Source organism: Nelusetta ayraudi, unplaced genomic scaffold (genome assembly GCF_046127955.1).
Source record: "Nelusetta ayraudi isolate G7.1 ecotype Tasmania unplaced genomic scaffold, CSIRO-AGI_Nayr_v1 ptg000079l, whole genome shotgun sequence".
NCBI classification, from domain to species: domain Eukaryota; kingdom Metazoa; phylum Chordata; class Actinopteri; order Tetraodontiformes; family Monacanthidae; genus Nelusetta; species Nelusetta ayraudi.
In genome coordinates, this window is record NW_027466129.1 from 1,708,518 (window position 1) to 1,732,500 (window position 23,983).

Consider the following 23,983-nt stretch of genomic DNA (forward strand, 5'->3'; position numbering starts at 1 on the left):
GAACCCAGCAGAGACAAACGACCATGCATTAATCTGTGTGTGTGTGTGTGTGTGTGTGTGTGTGTGTGTGTGTGTGTGTGTGTGTGTGTGTGTGATGGGGGGGTTAACACAAAGCAGTCAAAATGACCGTCAGGGCCATTATTGTCATCGCCGACGCTGGGATGACATTTTCACGAGCCGCCACTATCATCATTATTATCGCTAATATTACCGATGATGAGGCTTTTATGGCTCTTTGTTGGCCCTGGCTGAGGCATCGCCATGGAAACAGACGACAGAGTACAGCCTCTCTCTCTCTGTCTCTCTTTTAAAAAAAAAAAAAAAAAAAAAAATGGAATTACCACCGCAGAAAAAAAAGTCGTTTGGGCCAAATGGGGGCCCTTTTGAAAGGTTTGGTATGTGGCCGGCCGCGTCCCAAGAAGAGGAGCGGGATGCAGCTGAGACTGACCGGATTAAATATCTCGAGAGCGAAAAGAGAAAAGAGCAGCAGCGCAGAGACTTGTGGCGCTCCACAGTACAGCTGCTGGTACTGACGGGCACAGAGGGCGAAGATTGTCCCAGACAATGACGGCGATTCAGCAGCAACATACACAACAGTCACATGTATGGAACTCAGCTGCCTGTGAACACGAGGACCACGGATAGAAAATCTTCACTGTATTCTCCTCTTCAAATCTCCAAGTCATCTCCTGATATTTGGCACACTCAGCTGAAAACAACCACATTTTTATTTTATTAATCAATTATTATTTATCAGCTTGTCTCCTCCCTCAAGCTGTCCTAGACTTTAGGAGTCACGAGGAGCTTCCCGGTCTCATAAATAGAAACAAGGCTTTGCGGTTGAGTCCGTCCGGCACGTGCTCATATTTTGAAGATTTTTATTTATTTTTTTTTCCCCCTCGGGACTTCCAGGCACGATGTGGGATGACGTGTTGTAGAATTTTAAAAGTGGGAACCACGAGCTGTGATCGAACTTGTTGGAATGAACTGTGTGATGAGGCCTTTGTTAATTAGTAGCCTCCACCGGCTCATTAATGAGCTGGAAGCTCTGTGCTCCTCTTTAATCATTATTATTATTTTTTATTATTATTAACACTCTGTGGACATCATTTCTCATTCATTTCTTTTTTTTTTTTCTTAAATGTATCTCGAGCCATTAAACACGGAAGCAGAGTGGGATTCAGCTGACTCTGCGAGGCGGGACAAGAAAGTGAGCGAGAGCCGCAGTGAACTTTGACACCGGCCTTTATGGTTCTTCAGCACCACGACAAGCTGTGCATGAAAATAAATAAAATTTAACAGCAGTTGTAGGGGAAAAAAAAAAAAAAAAAAAATGATGGTCTCATGCAAACGTGTCAGAGGGAGGTGGACAACAACGCACAACATTATTGTGGGTATCTAGGTTCGTGTTTGGACATCGACCAGTTTATTTTTCATCCAACCAACGGAAAATTTAAAGGCAAAAAAAATAAATATTCTAAATTAATTTCAACCTCTTCGTCTTCTCTTCTTCTTTTTCTAATCATTCAACCATCACGTCATGTCAAAAATACCACGAGGAACCTTTAATACTTAATAATATGGGGGGGGGGGGAGGACACAAACGTGGACATCAACAGCGTGAGACCTTTCCTGAAAAACCCCTAAAACTCTGAAGTAGTAAAATGAAAATTTCCACCACAGTTGGTGACGATTAAACAGCTGCACTTCCCACAAGGCATTTCTGGCTCTCTTCTCTGCGCTGTCCTCCTGGTGGCGTTGCTCACTCACACTCATCCAAGTCACGAGTCCCTGTATCTTCAGGAGATGTTCTGCAGGTGCAGCGGTGAAGTCCAGACGGTTTCTGAGCTCAGGGTCCCAGGAACCTCAGCAGCTTCGGAGCTCTGCGGTGTCTCCTCCTCCTCCTCCTCCTCCTCCTCCTCCTCACATGAAGCTCTCCTGCTCCTCCTTCAGGGGAGGAACCGTCTGAGTTCCCACGTCCAACTCAGTCCTGTGGTCTACCTCCTCCTCCTGCTCCTCCTCCTGCTCCTCCTCCTGCTCCACCTCCTGCTCCTTGTCTGCGTGTCCCAGCTGGCCCCCCCGCCGGTAGCGGCCCTGCTCCTGGCTGCTGAAGAAGGTCCGGATGGCGTGCTTGGGCAGACCCAGCTGGGCCGCCAGCGTGTGGACCGCCTCCTCGTCGGGGTCCAGGCCCACGTCCTGGACGAAGCTCTGCAGGATTGCCAGGGCCTCGCGGGACACCTGCAGCTCCGAGCCCCGCCCCTCTAGGCCCCGCCCCTCAAGGACCCGCCCTTCCACCTCCAATGAGACGCCGGGCCTTCCCGGGTCCCTGCCGGCCCACTTCGCTGGGAGCATCTCCTTAAACCCGCCCACTTTGCTGACCTCATCAAGCCCCTCCTCCTGCTCCTCCTCCTTGCCCTCCTCCTCCCCATCCTCCCTTCTCCAGTCTCCTCCCACGCCGCTCCTCCTCTCTCCTTCTAGCCCTGCCTCCAGCCAGTCCTGGCCCTCCTCCTCCGCCTCCCCCGCCCGGTCGTCGTCGCAACCGGCCCGCCCCTGCTGCGGCTGCTGCCCCCTGGTGGGAGCCCAGTGGCCCGCGGCCTCGGACTCGGCGGGCGACGCGGCGCAGGGCTGCAGCGGCGACAGGTGGCGCCCTGCCTCGGGCTGCAGGGGCTGGTGGGCCTGCAGGTGGCGCTGCTGAGACAGCGGGGAGTTGCGCTGGTACTTTGAGGGGGAGAGGGAGGAGAGGAGACGTTTAAATTAGTTTTTCTTCACTATGAGAAGTCATCGTTGAAATCTTGCAGTATATTTTTTTTTTATGTCTTTCAGTGATTTTTGTTTTGACGTTGGAAAGTTTTTGCTTTTAATTAGGAGAAAAAAAACCTTCCTGAAAGACGTCAACTGCTCTGCTGAACGAGTCAAACTTTTCATGTCGACGACTTGCGTTCATTTCATCATTTCGCCTAAAAATGAACACACGACTCGCTGTGCGTGTTTCCTCTTCCAACTTCAATCTATTCATTAATTAGACCAGATGAATAATAGAGAGACTCGGCATTTAACACTTTTCTTCGAAGGGAAATCATAAAAAAATAGGTATGAAAGGAACCGTTGTGATATTGTATTTGTTTTTTCCCCTCAACATTTTTAAAATTTAACTGTCCTGCTTTTCCTGTGTCAGAGGCCTGACTCCGCCTCCTGACTCCGCCTCCTGAGCTCCCTGACCATCAGTTTTCTCCAGCATCTGGTAAGATATGCTATTTTTTCCATTGAATATAATATAAAATGCATATATTACCATAATATCATTTTTTTCTCGAATGTGCCGTGAGACTCATCATAAAAATTCATTTCTGTTGTGGGAAAAAAAATATTTTAAACAAATCTGAGGCTGTTGATGTTCTTAACTCTCAGACTTTTCTACCGACTTTTATTAAATTTCTAATAACTCAATCTATATTATCTGGCGACAAATAATATAATAGCAATATGACTCCTCCCTGTATCCCCCCAACCCACATTCAGCACCCCACCTCCCTAGTAGTTAATATCTGGCAGCAGCAGTTATTGCCTTTGCTGTGTGTGTGTGTGTGTGTGTGTGTGTGTGTGTGTGTGTGTGTGTGTGTGTGTGTGTGTGTGTGTGTGTGTTTCCCCCCCACCCTGCTCTCACCAACGCATCATTGCCCAGCAGTGCCAGCCGGTCGGCGCAGTGCTGCTGCTGGACGGCGGCGGCGGCCGCACTGCTGCTCTCCTGCTCATAGATGGCGTCGCGCTCGCCCTGCGGCAGGCTGAGGAAGCGGCGGATCATGCACAGGTTCTCCCACAGCGTGCGGTTCTCCGGGCTGGGCTCCTCCTTCCAGCGCAGCAGCTCGCACAGCCAGCCCTGCAGGGAGGGGTTAGGGTGAGCAAAGCAACAGCGACACCTGTAGGTCGAGCCCGGAACCTCAAGTGTTTTCTTTCTTTTTTTTTTTTTGCCAACTCTGATCTGATCCTCATCACCTTCGGAGTGATGCGATGTTCGTGTTTCAGCCGAGACTCACAGGTTTTTTTTTAAAGATAGAGAATGCTGAGTGACTCACAGCGTCGGCGGCAAAAATGCTAATTTTCCCCCCGGTTGAATTCTGGATTTTGAGATAAAAAAAAAGATGGGAAGAAAAGTGCTTATGTGCCTCTTTGAAAACAGCTGTTCCTGTTGCATCGGCACGTTACTTCAGCGGTGCTTTAAATCAGTGTTTCTCAACTGGGGGGTCGTGATCCAAAAGTGGGTAGCGGGCCTGTTTTGATTATGTTGCGGCTTCATGGGCAGTTCCCCTTTTATGTTTTTAAAGGGATTTTAAAATTTATAGAGAAAATCTTGGGAACTTATTTCAGGACACACAATTCAATTCAATAATTTCAATAATTGATTGACTGGCCGTGATAGAAAGTGGGCCAGCGTTTTCATTTTTGAGGAATAAATTTGAGTGGCGACTTCACGATGAGGAAAAGAAAGATGTGGGCTCTGAGACAGCGCCAGTTGAGAACCACTGCTTTGAATTGCTTTCAGACGGCTTTAACATGGACTCTAAATATTCAAACCCCCCAACTTAAAGATGCAGCAGAGTGTCGGCGAGCCGAAGATGATGAGAAGATTTGTGGCGTGCGAGAAGGAGAGAAGTTGCGAGTGGCAGATTGGTGAGCGGTGAAGCCAAGCTAGTTTCCGATTCATGAACTGGAGCGTGATTATATTTTGTGAGCGGGGATCACACACACACGCACACACACGCGCACACACACACTCTCTCTCGCTCTCTCTCTCACACACACACACACACACGCGCACCTGGCCGCAGCCCAAGTCGAGCACACAATGCCATCCAGATGCACAGAGCAGATAGAGGAGAGAGATCCAGCGAGCTTCTGCTGCCAAACAGCCCCGTAATACAGAGAGAGGGGGGAGAAAAGGGGGGTGATGGGAGGAGGAGAAGGGGGAGGTAAAGAGGACACAGAGGAAGGGAGGGTGAAGGGAGGCCAGCGAGCAGATAGAAAAAGTACCTCAGGGGTTTTGGACCACCTGTCTGTGCTGCCATAACCGCTGAATGACCTCCAAACAATTTCATGATGGGGATGATGATGATGATGATGATGATGATGATGATGAGTGGAGCGGAGAGCAAGGAGAGGGATGGAGGGTGGCATGAAGGGAGGAGGAAGAAAGGAAATAGGCAGAGTGGAAGACAGAGGGGGAGAGAAGAGATGATGATGGAAGTTAGGGAGGAATGGAGGGATGAGGAAGGAAGTAGAGGAGGAGGAAAAAGACAAATGAAAAGGGCAGGATGTAGAAGAAAGAGGAGTGACGAAGAAAGAGGCGTAAAGAGAAGGGAAAAGGAAAAGAGGAAGAAAAAGTTAATGATCTAAGGAAGAAATGGAGGGAAGGTGGAATAAGAAAATGGGGAGAAGGATGAGGAAAGAGTGGAAGGTCAAAAGGAAGGGAAAGTTAGGAAAGGAAGGAGGTGGAAAAGGAGAGAAAAGTGAGGGAAGAAATGAGTTAAATCGAGGGCGGAAGGGAAAAAGAGTAGTAGGAAGAGAGAAATGAAAGGCAGAAAAGGGAGAAGAAGGAGAGAGTTGACGGGGCAGGAGAGAAGGAGGGAGGAAAGAAGGAAGGAAGGAAGGAAGTAGGGAGTAAAGTTGGGAGGAAAGGGGGGGTGGAGAAAGAAGGAGGAGGTAACTGTGGAAGCGTGAAAAGAAAAGGGCGGGCGGGGGGGTTGGGGTAGAGTGGAGGGGAGGGAGGGAATAAAGGAGGTGAAAAGTGGAGAGACGGATTGGATGGAGGCGCCGCAATCTCTCCATCCTGGAGGGAAATTATCCTCAAAACAAAAGGCAATAACAAGCTTACAGGGCCGCCATAAAGAGCAGAACAATAAACACTCAAATCAGGCCGCGCTCCGCCTGCGCGCACGTGCGCGTGTCTGCGCACACGCACACGCACTCCCTAAGTAGTGTGTGTGTGTGTGTGTGTGTGCGTGCGTGTGCACGTGTTTATGTATGGCAACCATTAAAGTGATAATTTAGGACACAATAGCAGTCTGATGCTCTGATGATAGTCCTCTGCAGAGTACAGCTGCTGCTTGATTATCGCACACACACATGCACACATGCACGCATGCACACACGCGCGCGTGCACGCACGCACACGTGCTGTAAACGCTGCCTGTTTAGACTAAAGAGATGGATTCATCCTCGTCGCATCCCCGGGAAAAAAAAAGAAAAACAGTCAACCAGCAGCAACAGTTTCACCGCCGCTGGTGCTACTGCTCTGGGGTCTGGTGGGGTGGGGAGGGGCGTCGGCCAGTAGGTCACCTGACTCTTGGAGGCGGCCACTTTGGCGAAGAGCGCCTGCGACACCTTGGCCCTCTTCATCTCGTGCTGGATCTCCTCGTAGATGGAGGCGCTGACGTTGAGCACGCAGCTGTCGGTCCTCAGCGCCCTGTCTCCGCCCACCGGGGACAGTCTGGCCTATCAGAGAGGAGGAGAGGATGGGGGTGTTGGGAGAAGAGGACAGGCGGTGAGTGACGAGCCGGAAAAGAGGCGTCTCGGTGGTGGCTATTTGCTGGGAGTGACAGATGAGGCGTTTAAAAGTTAAAGGGGCAGTTCGGCCTAAAAAAAATCAGGAAACGCTCCAGTTTTCCTCCACTAATGGGCTCTGAACACCAGAATCATTCTGCTTTTGATTTCATTTTTGTTTTTTTTGTTTCTTTGCCGCAGTCTGCAGGAATAAAGGCCTGGGAGGGAGCCGAGCCACGTCGAGCCGAGCTGGTCAGTGGGTGATGTGGATGGCACAGAGATGAAGTGATAAAAGAACAACGGCAATGACACGCTGAAGGTGAGGAAGGATGAAGTTCAGCATGAAAATCAGGGCAAAATCAACTTTTCCTCAGTTGGAATAGGTGATTTTTGTCCAGTGGTCATCCCCCCAAATGCCCCCCTCCCCCCCCCCAAAAAAAAAAAAAAGGTTGAAACAGGTTCTGATTCTGTTTTTCTAAGAATGTATTTTGTCTTTTATGGGCCATTTTATAATGCACGGAGGCTCAATGAGACTTTTTGACGATTGAAGTCTTTTGTCCCTTTTTTTTGCTCCCAATAATCTCAAGTGAAGTTATATTTGCAACCTGCGACGCTGCTGCTGCTGCTGCTGCTGCTGCTGCTGCTACTGCTGCTGCTGTTCCACCTGCAGCTACAGGTACCAGGTTCAACACGTTTTGGTTTTGGTTTGGTTCCCTGATCTACAAATCATCATCTCTGCGCTGCTCGGATCAGATCTCTCTCTCCTCTCCTCTCCTCTCCTCCCCCTCGCTGCCCCCGCCCCCAGTTTGTCGGACCTGCGTGGGTCTGGGCGGCGTCTTATTGCAGACGGGCGTGAAGCCGGTCAGGCTGCGCTCCTTCTCCTCCTGGTAGATTCGCTCGCGCTCGCCCTCGGGCAGCTGCAGGAAGCCGTGCATGGCGCGCAGGTTGACCAGCAGCGACTGGGAGGCGTGCAGCGGGTCCTCCTCCTTCCTCAGGATCTCAGACAGCAGGCCCTGCACCAGGTACCAGCAGCTCATTAGAATAAAGACACTGGAGAAAAACTACGAGAACTAACTAGTAACAAAAAAAAATGAATTTGTACCACAGGACACAAATGCCAAATTTCATTCACCAAATGTTTGAAATAATTTTTTTTCTGCCTTTTGCTGCATTTCCTGCTGTATATATAACACGGCTCTAATATTGAAGCGGATGCGCCGGTTTCATTGTAGCATCTTTCAAAAAGTGCTTGTTTTGTTTCTCCATTAGCATGAACATAATAAATCCAGAGTAAAAAGTTTCACCGATACCCCCTGAAAAGCCCCTCATTATCTAATTCTGGATCTCGTTCAAAACCCGAGAAGTGGGAAAGCGACGGCTGACGGCGAGCGAGCCAGCGCCGCAGCTCAGATCAGCTCGTCACCGCGACGCTGAATCTGAATCTGCATCTGAAACCTGCAACAAAGCGCCAAAGCCGCAGCGACGTCAGGCGCCCGATCGCAGCAGCGAGAGGAAAATCAGATTTCATGCTGGCGAGGGAAACATTTGGCCTTCCCCCCCCCCCCCCCCCCCCCCCCAAAAAAAAAAATTCAAATCATGGATCATCTTTGGATCCGGCGGCTGTAGCAAACACGCACATACGCAGCCACTCGCTCATTCCGAAATTGGCGCAATGAAAAAATGCGCCCGCTGCCGCCACCACTGCCACGTCTATATGAGGCCTTGGCGGCGTTCCTGACTGGCACCGCAGCACCTTGGACTTGGCACCAAGAGAAAAGGAAGCGCGGGGGAGGATAATCACCGGCTCTGCATCACTGTGATGAAAATTATAATGACGGCAATAATAATAATAATAATAATAACAACGCTGGGCTGAGCCCGTCCTCGGAGTGCAGTTGCTGTGGTGCCGACGGAATGATGGACGTGGATAATGTGGACGTTTCAGTGTTGAGAGGCAGCGGAGGGGAGGGGCGGGGGGGGGGGGGGGGGGCTGTCGACCAATGGGAGTAAGAGACAATTATGACTGACAGTCGGGGAGTGAGGAGAGGGGGTAGAGTAGCGGCTGGCAGACTGGAAGGTAGTGAGATGGATGAGATGGTCGGGGGTGGGTGGGGGGGTGGTTGCTCCTCCCGGGGTTTGTGATTAGCTGCCCGACAGCTGCTCCGCTGCTGGCACCGCTTGTCGTGCTGCAGAGGGCTGGCAACACGCATGGCACACAACATGAACATGCATGGGAGGGGGAGGTGTGTTGGAGGGAGGCGGGGGCCACTGCGGCAAAGGCCATGCAGCACACCAGACCCTGGACTGCAACCGGTTAGCTATGAAGAGTTCCCACTGCACCGATTAGTTTCCACCCATTTGTTCCAACTGCACTGGTTACTTCCCACTGGTTTGTTCCAACTGGCTAGTTTCCACTACTACGATTAGTTCCCACTGCACCCATTAGTTCCCACTGGTTTGTTCCCACTTTACTGGTTTGTTTTCACTACACCGGTTAGCTCTCACTACACTGGTTAGCTCTCACTGCACTGGTTAGCTCCTACTGGTTTTCTTCCCACTGCACCGATTAGTTCCCACTGGTTTGTTCCAACTTTACTGGTTTGTTTTCACTACACCGGTTAGCTCTCACTGTACTGGTTAGCTCCTACTGGTTTTCTTCCCACTGCACTGGCTACTTCCCACTGGTTTGTTCCAACTGGCTAGTTTCCACTGCTACAATTAGTTCACACTGCACCGATTAGTTACCACTGGTTTGTTCCCACTTTACTGGTTTGTTTTCACTACACTGGTTAGCTCTCACTGCACTGGTTAGCTCCTACTGGTTTTCTTCCCACTGCACTGGTTAGTTACCGTTTCACTGGTTAGTTCCCTCTGCACCATTTTGGTTCCCACTGCGTGATTAGTTCCCACTTTATTGGTTAGTTTCCACTGCATAACCCTGGACTGTTCCAGTTAGTTCCCACTGTATAACTTAGTCACACCCCCAGAACTCAGGCAGCCACCAGGGGGTAGAGTGTCAGCCACCAGGGGGCAGTGTGGCCGCCACCAGGGGGCAGTGTGCTGGAACAGCTCCATTACCTGCGTCCTGTTGAAGGCCACCCGGGCGAAGATGGCCTGGGAGATGCCGGCCCTCTTCAGCTCCTCCCTCACACAGTGGTAGATGCTGTTGGGCACGTCTGAGGGTCCCACCGAGGGTCCGGCTGCTGGCTGGGTCTGAGGTCCCACTGCTGCTGCCGCTGCAGGGCAGCACAGCGCCTGCTGCACCTGCTGCGGCACTTGCTGCTGCTGCTGCTGCTGTGTCTGCTGTGGCTGCTGCTGCTGATGCACAGGAGAGTCTGTCGGGTGGGAGAAGACCTGGGCAGGAGGTCTGCCCACCGGTGGGTGGTTGAGGTACTGCTGTGGCGGCGGCGGCGGCTGGCCGGCTAGCATGCGGCTAACGGCGTACTGCTGGTTGAGGAACTGGGCCATGGCCAGCTGCTGGTTGACCATCTGGGAGCTGAAGTGCTGGCTGGCCGAGCGGTGGGTCCGCAGACCCATCGGGGGAGGGTGAGTGGGAGGGGGAGGAGGAGGAGGGGGGCCGCGGCTGACCACCTCGCCGTGGGACAGGAGGAGGGCGGAGCCCGGGTCGGCCGGGCTGGCCGCCATTGGCTGCTGGGGGACGACCATGAGCGCCGCCGACTGGTCGGCGAAGTTGTCCATGTCTGTGGTGGGAGGAGAAGAAGGAAACCAGACAAAGCAGGTATCCGTCATGAAACAAACGCTACCGTAAAGCTGAAAGCGCCAAAATTAGATGGATAAAAAAAACATCATTAAGTAAGTCAGTAAAAAAATAAAATAAATGAATGAATGTGCGATTAATTAATTGCAAAGTTGAATTGAATAAATTAATCACATCATTTAAAATGGCTTCATTAAAAATTGGTTAATTCAGATGTGAATTGATTTATTTAAAACCTATTTCATTATTTCGCTATGAGTTTAATTATTTCATGGTTCCTGTCCCTGCAGTGCCACACTGAAGGCCATTTAAACTGTCAGCCTATCCCGTCAAAGTCAGTGGGCCGAGCTGAACCCTGACCTCAGTGAAGTGTCAGTAAGGGAACGTTTTGTTTTGCAATGCGAGGAAATTCCTTTATACTGTTACAGACAGATTGAACTGAATGTTTCTTGTAATTACTGTAATTGTGTAGTTTACTTTTTGCATTGTTTTTAGTGCTGCAACAGCGTAGTTTCCCAATTTGGGATCAATAAATGTACATTTATTCTGTTGTTCTATTCTATTTCAAGTTGTATCAACTTCCAGCTTTAAACACTGGTGCAAATCAAAAATCGGATTGTGTAGTTGCAATAAATCATCATCATCATCATCATCGTCATCGTCACGCATTCACTGGCTCTTCATCGATTCATCATCTGGGTTTCGATCGCGCTCGACTCGTTGTTGCGCTGCGACCAATCAGATCGTATCGGTGCTGCAAGGCAGCGAGAAATAATTCAACGCAGCGAGAGAAATTATTAAAATGTTTTGAAAGAGATTCAATCGATTTATTTTTTGATGAAAAATTCATCTTGATTCATTAATGAGAAAAATAATTAATTATTCAATCGGGTATTTTGGAATGATTTACTCATTTATTTATTTATTCCTGCTCTTTAATTAATTAACGGTGTGTTTCATTATTCATGTAGCCACCCATTTATTCATTTATTTATTTAATTGTGGGACTTTTCAGCCCTTGCACGGTGGTGCAGTCATCATTCAAAAAGCCCCTTTGCAGAGCAGCGTAATTAGCCCTCTGTTTGCAACCCCTCTGCTGAAAACCGATGCTTTGGTTGGACATTCCACAGGTTTTTTTTATGGGAGGAGGAGACGAAAAACAAGAAAGCGCCACCTCAGAGGGCGGAGCCAACACCTGCCTGGGGGTGTGGGGTGGTGTGCTGGTGCCCTCTGTGACATCACACAGGGCAGATTCAGCTCTTGCTTTGTGAAACGCAGTGGAGGAAGTGAGGGATGGACTTTTCTCCTTTTTTTGTGGGGGGGGGGTGAGTTTGGAGTGACACTTGACTGTCAAACCTTCACTGCTAGCTTCGCCGCCGCCGCAGCAGTAGCAAGAGATGCAAAAGGGGCTGCAGCAGCAGCAGCAGCAGCAGCAGCAGCAGCAGCCACAACGGGCCGACCCGGAAGCTCTCACCGCTGTAGCTCTTGGTCTTCTTGAAGTGCTTGTACCAGCGGCCGAACTCGTGGCACTTGGCAGCCGACACGTTTGCATAGTAAGTGCTGTTGACAATAGATGAAATCATACTCTGAAAGAGAAGAGAAGAGGGGAGCGGGGGGGTGGGGGGGGAGACAATGGAAATTCATTACATCTCTCTGATGCTGCTGCTGCTGCTGCTGCTGCTGCCCGAGCGTCTCAGCTGTTCACACATCTGATATTAATGAACTCAGATGTGTGTTATTAAAAAGACCCCCAGGTAAACGGCATCATGCAGACGCATGAGTCTCAGTGCATCGTGCATACATGTAAAATGACATATGTATATATATATATATATATATATATATATATATATATATACACAGTATGTACATACACATACATATATATGTATATGTGTATATATACATGTGTGTGTATATATATATATATGTGTGTGTGTGTGTGTGTGTGTGTGTGTGTAATATCAGAGGTCATTAGAGTGTTTAGGGCCTAACAATGCAACCGCACACACGCACACACACAAATGTTTTCCCTATAGAGCGCCCTCTCCTGCTATCTTTCCATCTGATTACACCTTTCATCTTCTCATATTTATTTTAATCTGCCTCTCACAAACAGGCGGCAGTGGGGTGAGGTGTGGTGGGCGGGGCTAAAGGGAGCAGTGGGAGGTGCTTGTGTCAGACGTGACAAGAAGGAAAGAAGGAAGGAATCTGACAAAGATGCAGAGATTCCTTTTCTTTTCTTTTTTCTTTCTTTTTTTTTTAAATCAGGCTGCAGTCGTCGGCAGCCTCGGGCCAAAATATAACGCACAGACTAAAATGACAAGTAGGATTATTCATAAAGATCCCCCCCACCCCCACCCCAACACCACACACACACACACACACACACACACACACACATGCTAATACTACACAATGCCCGGACATGTTTAATTAAACACGTCGGCGGCGATGTGGGAGATTCTAGAGGCAGATGTAGGAGGTTTTTATTTTTAATTTTTTGACATTTCTTTCTGCTGAATCAGTGCACAGAGCGACAGAGATGGACAGATAGAGAGAGAAAGTGAGAGCGAGGGAGGGAGAGATGGAGCGATACAGAGAGAGACGGCGTATGACTGACGGGCAGACCGGTTGGCGGGCGCCGAGCCGCTTTTACCGAGATATCCATCTATCTGTCTGCTTTGCACACAGACACACACACACACACACACACACCTTATCTCCCCTCTGCATCTGGACTTCCTGTCCAACGTCTCCCCAGCGCACGCACGCACATTTTGTAGGACGCGGAAGGACAAACAGGCCTTTGCCACCCCTGTGTGTGTGTGTGTGTGTGTGTGTGTGTGTGTGTGTGTGTGTGTGTGTGTGTGTGTGTGTGTGTGTGTCACCTGGGACAGCGGGCACTCCTTGGCGAGCGTGCTCTGGTTCATGTCCTTCAGCAGCTCCTTCAGGGCGTTCCTCACCGTGGAGTGGCTCCACTGCTCGGCCGGCAGGTCCTCCAGTTTGGGACAGCTGTGAAAAAACAAACAAACAAACAAACAGAAGTATTTTAAGGGTTTAAAGGTGACACTTGGTGCAAACCTGTCATAATAAGTAATAGTAATGCTGAGAGTGAAACTGCTCTGAGGCCTCAAAGTGTGTGTGTGTGTGTGTGTGTGTGTGTGTGTGTGTGTGTGTGTGTGTGTGTGTGTGCGCGCGCTGAAAAACTGTGCTGAAAATCTCTCTTTTATGACATCACAAAGGGCACTGACGCAGACCACCCTTGTTCTTTTTTTGGCATCACTTCTAAACATGTGGAAGGTCCAGCAAAGCAGCAGTTTTGGTGGGAGGCTGTAGACAGAGGGCGAAAAAGGCTGACGTCCCAACATCCAGAGGTCGTTCTGTCACAATAATGTTTCACGGGGAACATTAAGGGTCTCGAGCAGAAGAAAATAGGACATTTAAAAGGCCAGTCTGCTTATTTATTGCTCAACAATGCTCCGTTTGATTTGCACCCAGTGTGTTAAGCAGCAAGATAAACCCAAAAACTTTATATTTTCCCACAAGCCAGAGACAAAAAAACTCCTTGTCCAGTGTGGAGCGGCGTGACCAGTCATACTTCCAAAAAACGTACAAGATCGGGGGGTGGGGGGGTGGGTGGGACGCCAACATTTAAACAATCTCTTGACTTTTGTTGCTCCTACAAATCTCCTCCCAGCATGCACCAGTGATGGGAACCACTTCTCAGACTTTTTACGCAGAAACTCTGAGCTGTGAGGACAAGAACAAGTGGCCTTTTTTCATGGAAGACACTCTGACTCACAACTTCCTTAAATCACAAAAATCGCCAATCGTGGTTTTTTTTGTTTGTTTTTTTTCCAGAAAGACCGCAGACTGACGTCTCCTGCAACTTCCTGCGCTCGCAAACGCCTACTCCTTTATTTTCTTTCTCCCGTATTGCTTCTGAGTTTCAAGCTATAACCGGGAAGAAGAAAAAAAAAATCTCAAACAAAAGGAAAAAGTCGTGGTCGTTCATCATTTGAAAAAAGCGTGGCAGGAAATAACTTTTTAATGTCTCTCAACTGTGCAAAATGCTCGTTAATATTCACCGCAACAAGCAAATAAAGGCAGTCGTTAAAGTTAATCTAATCAGATGTTTTTATCTCTCTGTGCTGCACAGACGCCGGACAGACAGACGGACGAATGGACGGACGAGGTGTTTGATGGCCCTGATCCGGCCGGGGAGCGTTAAGGGGATTAGCAGCGGAGCCCCTTTAGCGTCGGTTAGCGGCCGGGGGGGCTCCTCCTACCTGTGCAGCTGTATTTTGAGGGTGATGATGTGGTGGACGTCCTGCAGCATGTCGGCCACGGTGGCGTCCGGGGCGTCGGTGACGCATGACAGAGGCACCGGGTTCCACCGGCCCACCTGGATCAGACCTGCAGGCGGGTTGGACACACACACACACACACACGCGCGCGCACACACACACACACACGACAGTTTAGCCCTCTGTTTAACAGCTGGCGGCAAAAAAAAAAACAACGCTTTTGTTTTTTTGGGGGGACAAAGGGGCGGAGTCAGCACCTGGCTGCAGGTGCATGCGGCCACTAGAACTTGAGAGATGGATCAGTGCCTTTTGTGACATCACAAATGGACTTTTATTTTTGCTGAGCTGTGCGTTTCTGTACAAACATTTTTATGGGAAGTGGCCGAAGTTCGGGATGCACTTTTTGGTTTTTGTTTTGTTTTTGTTTTTTTACGAGGCAGGACAGGCATAAATTATTGGTCTAATTTGTTTAAGCAATTTTTTTTTCTTTAAATTCAATTATCAATATAATATCTTTTTCTTTTTTCTTTTTTTTTTAAAGTTTGTTTCCGGTACCTTTGGCCTGCGCAGCGGAGCTGTGCGAGTAGCCCAGGGTCAGCAGCGCCATCTCGATCAGCTGGTTGAACAGCAGGTCCCTCTTGACCAGCACGAACTCGGCGTGCTCCTCTCGCCGCTCCCTCTCCAGCAGCGCGCTCTCCTTGTGCTCCACCACGCAGAAGACCGGCAGCAGGCTCCCTGCGGGGAGGCACGCACCCTGATTGGTCGGTGGGCTCACGGTTTGGACCGGGACCAGGACCAGGACCAGGATCGGGACCATGAGAGGACCTTACCTCGGCTGTGCCAGCTCTTCCCCTGCAGCCTCACCGCGGCCACTTTCTGGGTCGCGCCCCCAGCTTTGGCCCCCGGGCTCCCCTGCCGGCTGCGCTCCGCCGCTGAGGGCCCCGCCGCCCCGTTCTGCTCCAGCCGGGCCAGCTTGGCTGCGGGCGGCCGGGGGTCTAGCAGGGGTTCGTCGTCTTCCGGCTTCTTGGCTGCGTGACACGGGGCGTCCATCTGTGCCTGCAGCCCCGACACTTGGTGCGCACACACAAACACACACAATAGACGCAAAAACACATCAATTCATTTTCTTGTGTTTCGCTTGAGCGGCGGTAAGCGCGCGCGCGCGCGCGTCTCCATACAACTTCTACCTGCCCTCAAACGCACCTGGGTGTCACGCGGGCGGGGTGGTGGCGGTGGTGGCGGTGGTAGGGGATGTGGGGGTGAGAACCGACCTTCACTACGGCACCGACCTACAGCAGGAGTCCGGCTCCGGCACCGGCAGCGACTCCCATGACGGGACACACCGCCGTCCGCCTCACTTGGCCCGGCGTCGAGCGCACTTAACGTCCCGCGTCAGATCCGCGGCGGAAGTTTCCCCGGCGGCGCGAGGGCGACCCGCTTCTCAGGCGGCGTGGGGCGCGCGTGCGAGCCGCGGCGACACCTCGGCGGCACCGCGCTGCCGGCGGCGGGATCCATACGGTGCTCTGGCGGCCATGGAGGGGCGGGAGGAGGAGGCTTCGTTCTGCGGGCGCACCACCAGGTCCTCCTGATCTCCCGCCTTGGCCCCGGTCGAGCGGCGGCGGTGGCGGAAACGTCCGCTTGACGGTGGTCTCCTTCCGGAGAGTGTGGAGGTAAACAAGCAGGCAGAAGCGGCAGCTGTCCGAGCTGCCCGGACTCGGGAGGGCGACGTCACTGCCCCCGCTGCAGCAGCTGTTCGGCTCGAGCGGGAGAACAAAAGCAGCGGCCGGAGGTTTCCGGAGGATCCGAGAGGAGAGGAGGCTGCGTTCTGGGCCGGAGGAGAGGCTGCGAGTGACGGGGAAGAGTCCAGGACAGCAGCTGGTCTCACTTCCAGGGAGGGAGGGGGGGAGGGAGTGAGAGAGAGAGAGGGAGAGAGAGAGAGAGAGAAAGGGGGAGGGACACACACGCGGGCGCGCACTACCCAGCTGCATTAGCATATGGTGTAATAATGAATTCACTAGCGCGCTCCGTATTAAATGTGACAATTGCGCATAAATCTATTTATTATTTTCTGCCGCATGCGGCGCGCGCACGCACTTATTATTGTCTTTGGGGCATTGGAGCTCTCCATGGTTACAAAGTGGAGGGAGGAGGCGACGTGGTGGAGGTGGTGATATTGTTATTATTGTTATTATCGTTATTATTATTTTTTGGAAGCTTGAGGATTTATTGTTAAGGCTTGTAATTTTGTAATATTACAGCAGCCTGTATTTTATTGATGTGCGTGCGTGTCTGCGCGGTCTGGCCTACAGTGGTAGGGTTTTAGTTTTGAGGGGCCAGGCGCAGTGTAGTGAAACATTGTTTTTTGAGTAGAAATGAATCCACATATGGGAAACAAATGTGTAAAGACACGCAGGTTGGATACATATAACCAGGTTGCACATATAGAAATATATATGGGACCTGAAACCCAACCCTGAGGTACCCCGCCAGATGAGGAACAAATAGTACAGCAAGCAAAACAACTAACAATATGTATTTATATGTATATGTATGTAAATATGTGTGTGCCTATATATCTAATTTAATATGTGTATATATACACATATATTTACATATATGTGTGTGTATGTGTATATATATATGTGTTTGTGTGTATATATGTATATCTATATACATATATACACACATCTGTACATACACACACACCCTGCAGATTATTATTATTATTATTATTATTATTATTATTATTATTATTATTATTGTTGTTGGTAGTAGATAGTAGTGTTTGGTTTCTGATGACTGTGGATGCTACGATGGTGTTGAATACTTCACTGTAGAGTTACAGTGTGTCAGTTAGCTTGTAGTAGCTTATGTGGCTGCAGCAGAACTGTTTATCACAAAGAAAGATGTGACTGGAAATAATCGTATCACTGTTTGTCACTGCAGCTGAGTTCTGCCTTGACACACACACACACACACACACACACACACACACACACACACACACACAGGGGAAGTCAGGTGTATGGCATGTGTGTGTGTTGCGGGAGAGGAGGGAGCGTGCTCTACTACTCTTGGCTAATTAAACAAAGTGAATTAAGTCTCTCCCCAGCCAGAACGAGTCATGGCTGGTTACCCATCATTCATCGTGACTAATTCAGAGAGAGAGATGTCACTCAGCTGCCTGTGTGTGTGTGTGTGTGTGTGTGTGTGTGTGTGTGTGTGTGTGTGTGTGTGTGTGTGTGTGTGTGTGTGTGTGTGTGTGTGACTCCAGCTGCACCTTAGGGAATTTAAGTTTTCTTGTTTGTGTGTGTGTGTGTGTGTTTTGCCCAGCCTATATCCCCCCTCCTGTTTTTTTAGTTCATTTTTTTTTGCGTTCGCCTGCGCCTTTAAGTGTTGATCTCTCCCTCCTCCCTCTCTCCCCTCCTCCCCTCCGTCACCCTCTGCTCCGCTGTTTTATCACTGGCTTGGTGCGTCGTCAATGAGGCTGCCATGCTAAATGATAATTAAGACCATTACACGCTCACGGAGCGTGCGAGCGGCAACGCCACGCGGCTCCCTCCGTCTCGGGGGACGACCCCTGCCTGCACACGCACACACACACACACACACACACCGGCAAACCTTCCCCCCTGCACGCACCCCCCACCCTCCACCTTCCCTAAATTGGGTTAAATTTTCATTCCACCTCATTCGGCGTGGACGTGATGTGGTTATTATCAACTGGTGATGTGGTTAGCAGCCCACTGCCATTAGCTGGGTGGAGGCTTCGTTTGTCGGCGCTGTTAAAAGGGGGAAAGGATGGATCGCCGGGCCCGGCCCCGGCCCATGGCCCTGCAGTGCAACACACACACACACATACATACGCAAGAAAGCATATGATTTCTGCCACTTTTACGTAAAAACAGCCTCAAGCGTATCTATCTATCTATCTATCTGTCTATCTGTCTGTCTATCTATCTATCTATCTATCTATCTATCTATCTATCTATCTCATCCTTCTATCTAATCACCCTGACCCAGAATCTTCTCTCCTCACTGATTTATTTTCCTCTGCTCTGGTTCCTCCAGGGCTGCAGGCTCCTCATCCTGCTAAACTTATCTTACAAATGGAGCTTTTTCAGATTAAACGTCCCATATTATTGAGAAATTCACTCTCCAGCTTTTTATTTATTTTTTTTGCACCAGTGATCTGAGTCTCCTATAGCTTATGAGCTGAGGAGAGTCGATCCGAATTCTGTTTCGCTCCAGTTCTTTTGTTTTTTTTTTTATAATATGGTGGCTGTCTGGTCCTCTGATGTCACAAAGGGGCACTGATACACCCCCTCCCCACCCCCAACCTCACTGCCCAGGCCTTGGCTCTACCTTTTTCATGTCCCCTAGTGGAGGGCTAAAAAGTCTGTAAAATATTAATGAGAAAATATATCATTAAACATGGCGATAAATTATTAAAAATTGAAAAATATAAACAAATAACTAATTCCAGCGCACAATTAATTGCCTCATTAATTAAACAAAATGAATTTCAAATATTCTAATTAAAAATACATTAATTTGTTTGAAAACCTGCTTAAAAAATTTCTCTGTGCATTTAAATGATTTGGCGGTGAGGGGGGGAGGGGCTGAGTGTGCTGCTGGGTTTTAGTTCTTTTTTTGTACATTAATAATTGTGCGAGGAGTGCGGGGTTAGCTTTTTGCTACGAGCAGCAGCAGCAGCAGCGTTTCATGGGATATGTGCTATGATCAGTTGGCTGATCAAATGTTTCCCACAGCTTCTGTGCTGAGCAAAACATTCCAAGTCATTGGGTTTTATGGGGCCCGTCTGCATCACTGTGTGACTGTGGAGGGACCTTTTGGTTGTGGTGTGTGTGTGTGTGTGTGTGTGTGATGACAACTCACTCTGCACACACACACACACACACACACACACACACACACACACACGGCGCCCTGTTGAGTCAAAACCTCCGTGTCGATGCTAGCAGTCGTGTGACGGAATGTTTCTCAGGTGCTTTTGGGGTTTTGAGCTCGCCTCCACGCTGCAGCGGCCGCGCTGACATAATCACTGTTGACCAGCTGGCAGCAGCCTCCAGTTTCACTGTAGCTCCTCAGATGCCGATTGGTCCGGTTACATTGCTAAACAGGCTGAAAACCAATTTTGCAATGTTGAGTTTTTCCACGATCAGAAATCCAACTTTGCAACCTTGCAAACTTGTAACCTTTCGGCCTTTTAGCACCACTGTGAGCGCGACGATTCCCAACTGCCTCGCTGCACTGGTGCACCAACTTCTTATTCGCTTCGTGCAACAACAAGACAGTCGGGGTCTCTTCCTGCACCCTACAGGTGTCACTCACATATGATGGCACTCTTCAAAAAAAAAAAAAAAAAAAAAAACCTCACCAATTTTCACACGCACAACATAAATGAAAAAAAAACCAAAAACCAAAACCAAACATCTCTGTTGCCGTCAACCAGCCTGCGTCTATTTTCTCTCCGAGCTCACGCGCCTCTCAAATATTAACGTGTTTACTTGAGTGCCTTTAACGCCGCCGCCGCCGCTCTTTTTTTCCTCTCCCTTTTAATATCAGCCGTCCGTTCGTGCCCATAAATCAGCCGTTTAGGAGTCAGCGAGTTAAATCAGGCCGCGGCTGAGCGTTGATGTGCCTCTGATTTATGCAGCTTTAATAAAAGGCAGAACGGTGAGCAACAATAAGTCACTTTGACTCCGCCGCCGCGAACTTAAACTGTGACTCACACGCGCTCGCTCGCTCGCTCGCACACACAGCGGGGATGCGCGCGTGCGCGAAGCGGTGATCCGCCTCAAATGATGCGTAAAACACTTAATTACTCAGGTGAAGCGTTTGGCTGTCTGCTCGCATTTTATTAGCCCCCAACTTTTTTATAGAAGCGTCGCCGGAGTCGCGCACTGCTGCACCTCGGGGACGTGATACACACACGCACACGCGCACATACACACACAAACACGCAGAGCGAGAGAGAGACAGAGAGAGAGTGTGTGTTTTGTGTTTTGAGCTGATTCACATCCACACACAGGTGTGTGTGTGTGTGTGTGTGTGTGTGTGTGTGTGTGGAGCTGATTCATGTCCTCGGAGCCCCTGATGACCTCACAGTGTGTGCAGCAGCTGCCGATGGGAGCTGGGAGTCTGGCTCCTTGACTTTCCCTGCTGTGAAACCATCAGTAATGGGATTGACCTAAATGAGTTTGGCCTGTGAATGTATGTGTGTGTGTGTGTGTGTGTGTGTGTGTGTGTGTGTACACGCCAGGTTTGCTGGAGGTGTGTGTGTGTGTGTGTGTGTGTGTGTGTGTGTGTGTGTGTGTGTGTGTGTGTGTGTGTGTACGTGTGCGCTGCTGTAACACAGCAGGCCTCTGAGTGGAACAAACTTTGGGTGTCGTCCCACTTGTGGATTTGCCGAGGAGATTATCAAAGTGACAGAGTTGTGGAAGTTTGATTTTTTTTTTTTTTTTTTTAACATGGTTTCCAGCATTTAACAATTAAGCCGCTTATAATTTTGGTGCAGTGAAGTTTATTGTAGAAAAAAAAAACCCATCGATGTTTACATTGGTCCTGATTACTTGTGGTGCACCAACCAAGAACGTGAAGGAGACATGATTCAAAATCTAAATATATAATGAATACCCAATGGAGTCCAATGGAAAGTGTCTAGAGATCGTATAAATAAAAATTTCTAAGATGAATTATTGTGTCTCCTATAGAACCCTTAAGGATCCTTCGCTGGGAACCCCCCATGTTCTTTAGCCAGGATGGGCAAATTTATGTGGCCTGTTAAACCTTTAATCCAGCCCTCTGAACTTGAAGAAATTGTATTAATAGCCATTTAGTCATGAAATATCTGTATTTCATCCAGTTTTCTCAGTGTTTTAAGAGTCATTTCAATAATCATTATTATAAGCATTTTGTGAGTATATTGTTTGCCCTTTGTGACCATTATTTTATAAATAATTCTACAATCACTTATTGGCTTATTTGAAAAACTAAATATTTAAATGAGTGGACAGGTCAGTGTCTCTCGAAAGCCACTTTTACTGCAGCAGCACTAAATCTATAGTTGTCTCATTTGGGATTTAATTAGTGAAGAAGTGCCTTTTCATGTCCACACGAGGGCGCCTCTGTGACCGGGACAGATTGATCGCGTCGGTATTTATAAATGTCCGCCCATCCTGCTTTAATGTCATAAAATCATGTAATTGCCCAATCTCACCACTAGAGGGAGGCTACGACACACGGTTTCCGGAGCCTGGCGGGTGTGTGTGTGTGTGTGTGTGTGTGTGTGTGTGTGTGTGTGTGTGTGTGTGTGTGTGTTAGTTTTCGCGCCTTATTTTTTTTCTTTAAAACTCCATCAGCTGTTATTTCGTCGTCCAGATGTGTTTTTTTTTTTTTTTTTTTTTTTTTTATCAATCTTCTGACGTCACCGGTTTCAGTTCTGGCAGGGTAATACTTGAATAACTTTTTATGACGTCTTCCGCAGCTGCTTCTTCTTCATTATCATCATCTGCTGCTGCTGCTGCTGCTGCTGCTGCTGCTGCTGCTGCTGCTGCTGCGGAGAGACGATCATTGACTCCAGCGGCACAATAGCCGGATCGCTGACAGGGAGTCAGAGCCTCCTCGCATTTACGCACGCAAGTGGCTCCTGGGTCCGTCCGTCCGTGAGTGAGTGAGTGAGTGGATCGCGTGCGCTCGCGGTGGCCGCCGGCGGCAGCAGCAGCAGCAGCAGCAGCAGCAGCTCCTCTCATTGTGCTGAGTGGACGGGATTTTAGCAGGGTTGCCTCTTAAATGAGAGCAGCGGCAGTAACAGCGGCGGCAGTAGCAGCGGCGGCGGCGGCAGTAGTAGCGGCAGAAGGAAGCGTGCACACCTGGACGACGTGCAGCAGCAGCAGCAGCAGCGGCAGCAGCGTCTCCTCACCAACTTTGATGGGGACCTCGACCTCCGGCCGGGAAGATGCCTCTGATGAAGGGATTACTGGCGCCGCAGAACACCTTCCTGGACACCATCGCCACTCGCTTTGATGGAACTCGTGAGTTGACAGACTGCCTCCCTTTCTTTCTTTCTTTCTTTCTTTCTTTCTTTTCCACAGCAGCAGCAGCAGCAGCAGCAGACGTTCTTATCAGGTGTGGAGGCTCCTTTGTTAGTGTCTAGTGAGCCCAGGGTTGGGTGTTTTGGATCGGACCGGAAGCGGATGAAGCTCCACAACCAGCCGCTGCTGCTGCTGTCCGTGGTGCTGAAAGCTCAGCACAACTTTGACTCCAACCTCAGTCTTCTCCTGCTCCTGCTCGCTTCTCCTGATTCTCTTCAAGTTGTGAGAACCCAGCTGGGTTGTTGTTGTTGTTGTTGTGGTTGTTGTTTTGTCTTGAAGGACTCCTGTCATTCTGCTCCCTGTCACTGCCGTCAGTGTGTGTGTGTGTGTGTGTGTGTGTGTGTGTGTGTGTGTGTGTGTGTGTGTGTGTGTGTGTGTTAAGACAGCTGTGCAGAAAGAGATGCCAGTGTTTTCTCACGCAATCCAGCTGGAGGTTTTTTGTTTTGTTTGATTTATTTGTACAGAATTTTGAAAGGCAGCAAAAAAAAAAATACATCAAAAGTAAAACAAAATTTTTCCGAAACCTTCATTTTTTCACAGATGTTCGTTTCCTGTCGGTCAACTTAGTCGGTTAAAGGTTCCTGTGTGACGTAGAACTGGCATCAGCACTTTGCTTTGTTGAGTTGTGACACAAGAATACAAGTACAGCGTTTGATTGCTTATGTTTCAATTGGCACCATCTTCTTCTTCTTCTTCTTCTTCTTCTTCTTCTTCTTGCTATTATTATCATTATTATTATTGTTGTTGTTTTTATTATTATTATTATTATTATTATTGTTATTTGTTTCTTCCTTCCTGCCCCCGCTATACCGTCTGATCAACTGATCTCTAACCATATTAACAACAAAACTCTGCAGCTGTTTTCTCGTCTTTCATCATCTTGTTGTCGCTGCGATTGTTGCGACTGTTTGTCGAGCGGCGTGCAAACATCATCGGGCTGTTCGCTCAGCTGCTGCTCGTCGTGATCGGGACGTCCAGCTCGACTCTGGGTCTCAGTCAGTCAGTCAGTCAGTCCAGGCGGGTTTGGTTCTGGTCAGAGCAGCACAGGCCCATCGCGCCCTCTTTTCAGGGAAACATCTCTGGTGAACCCGGTCGCATTCGGATGTATTGTACGATTTGTTAGTGTCTTTTTCAGATGCTGTCTGTGTGCGGTGACAACACCTGTATTAAGTCAGCGTTTTGCAACCGTTTTTGAGTAGCACCTCATTTTTTTTTTACATTGAAAAAAAATCACCAACCAAACCAACCAAAAGATATTACAAAATGACACTTTTAAAGCCTAATAATGATAACGTGGTATC

General features: G+C 49.1%; 2 protein-coding genes across 4 annotated transcripts in view; one reads left to right on the plus strand and one right to left on the minus strand.

The window, feature by feature from the left end:
* Positions 1 to 1,227: 1,227 nt before the first annotated feature.
* satb1a (SATB homeobox 1a) lies at positions 1,228 to 16,458 on the minus strand. Of its 3 annotated transcripts, XM_076043889.1 has the most exons (11): positions 15,769 to 16,456; positions 15,396 to 15,635; positions 15,121 to 15,300; positions 14,548 to 14,674; positions 13,147 to 13,270; positions 11,730 to 11,841; positions 9,616 to 10,238; positions 7,353 to 7,550; positions 6,334 to 6,489; positions 3,665 to 3,877; positions 1,228 to 2,718 (listed from the first exon to the last, which is right to left on the minus strand). In XM_076043889.1, the coding sequence occupies exons 2-11, from the start codon at positions 15,613 to 15,615 to the stop codon at positions 1,924 to 1,926; spliced, it is 2,748 nt and encodes a 915-aa protein (XP_075900004.1). In that variant the 5' UTR covers positions 15,616 to 15,635; positions 15,769 to 16,456; the 3' UTR covers positions 1,228 to 1,923. The 3 variants fall into 3 exon arrangements, with proteins under 3 accessions (XP_075900004.1, XP_075900006.1, XP_075900005.1); XM_076043891.1 differs by lacking the exon at positions 7,353 to 7,550 and having other exon boundaries at positions 15,769 to 16,458; XM_076043890.1 differs by lacking the exon at positions 15,769 to 16,456 and having other exon boundaries at positions 15,396 to 15,733.
* A 3,587-nt stretch (positions 16,459 to 20,045) lies between these two features.
* The window catches only part of kcnh8 (potassium voltage-gated channel, subfamily H (eag-related), member 8), a 34,282-nt gene continuing 30,344 nt past the window's right edge, over positions 20,046 to 23,983 (plus strand). The window contains exon 1 of the mRNA XM_076044171.1: positions 20,046 to 22,622. Coding sequence (XP_075900286.1) covers positions 22,547 to 22,622 — 76 coding nt within the window. The 5' untranslated portion in view covers positions 20,046 to 22,546. The remainder of the gene's footprint in view (positions 22,623 to 23,983) is intronic.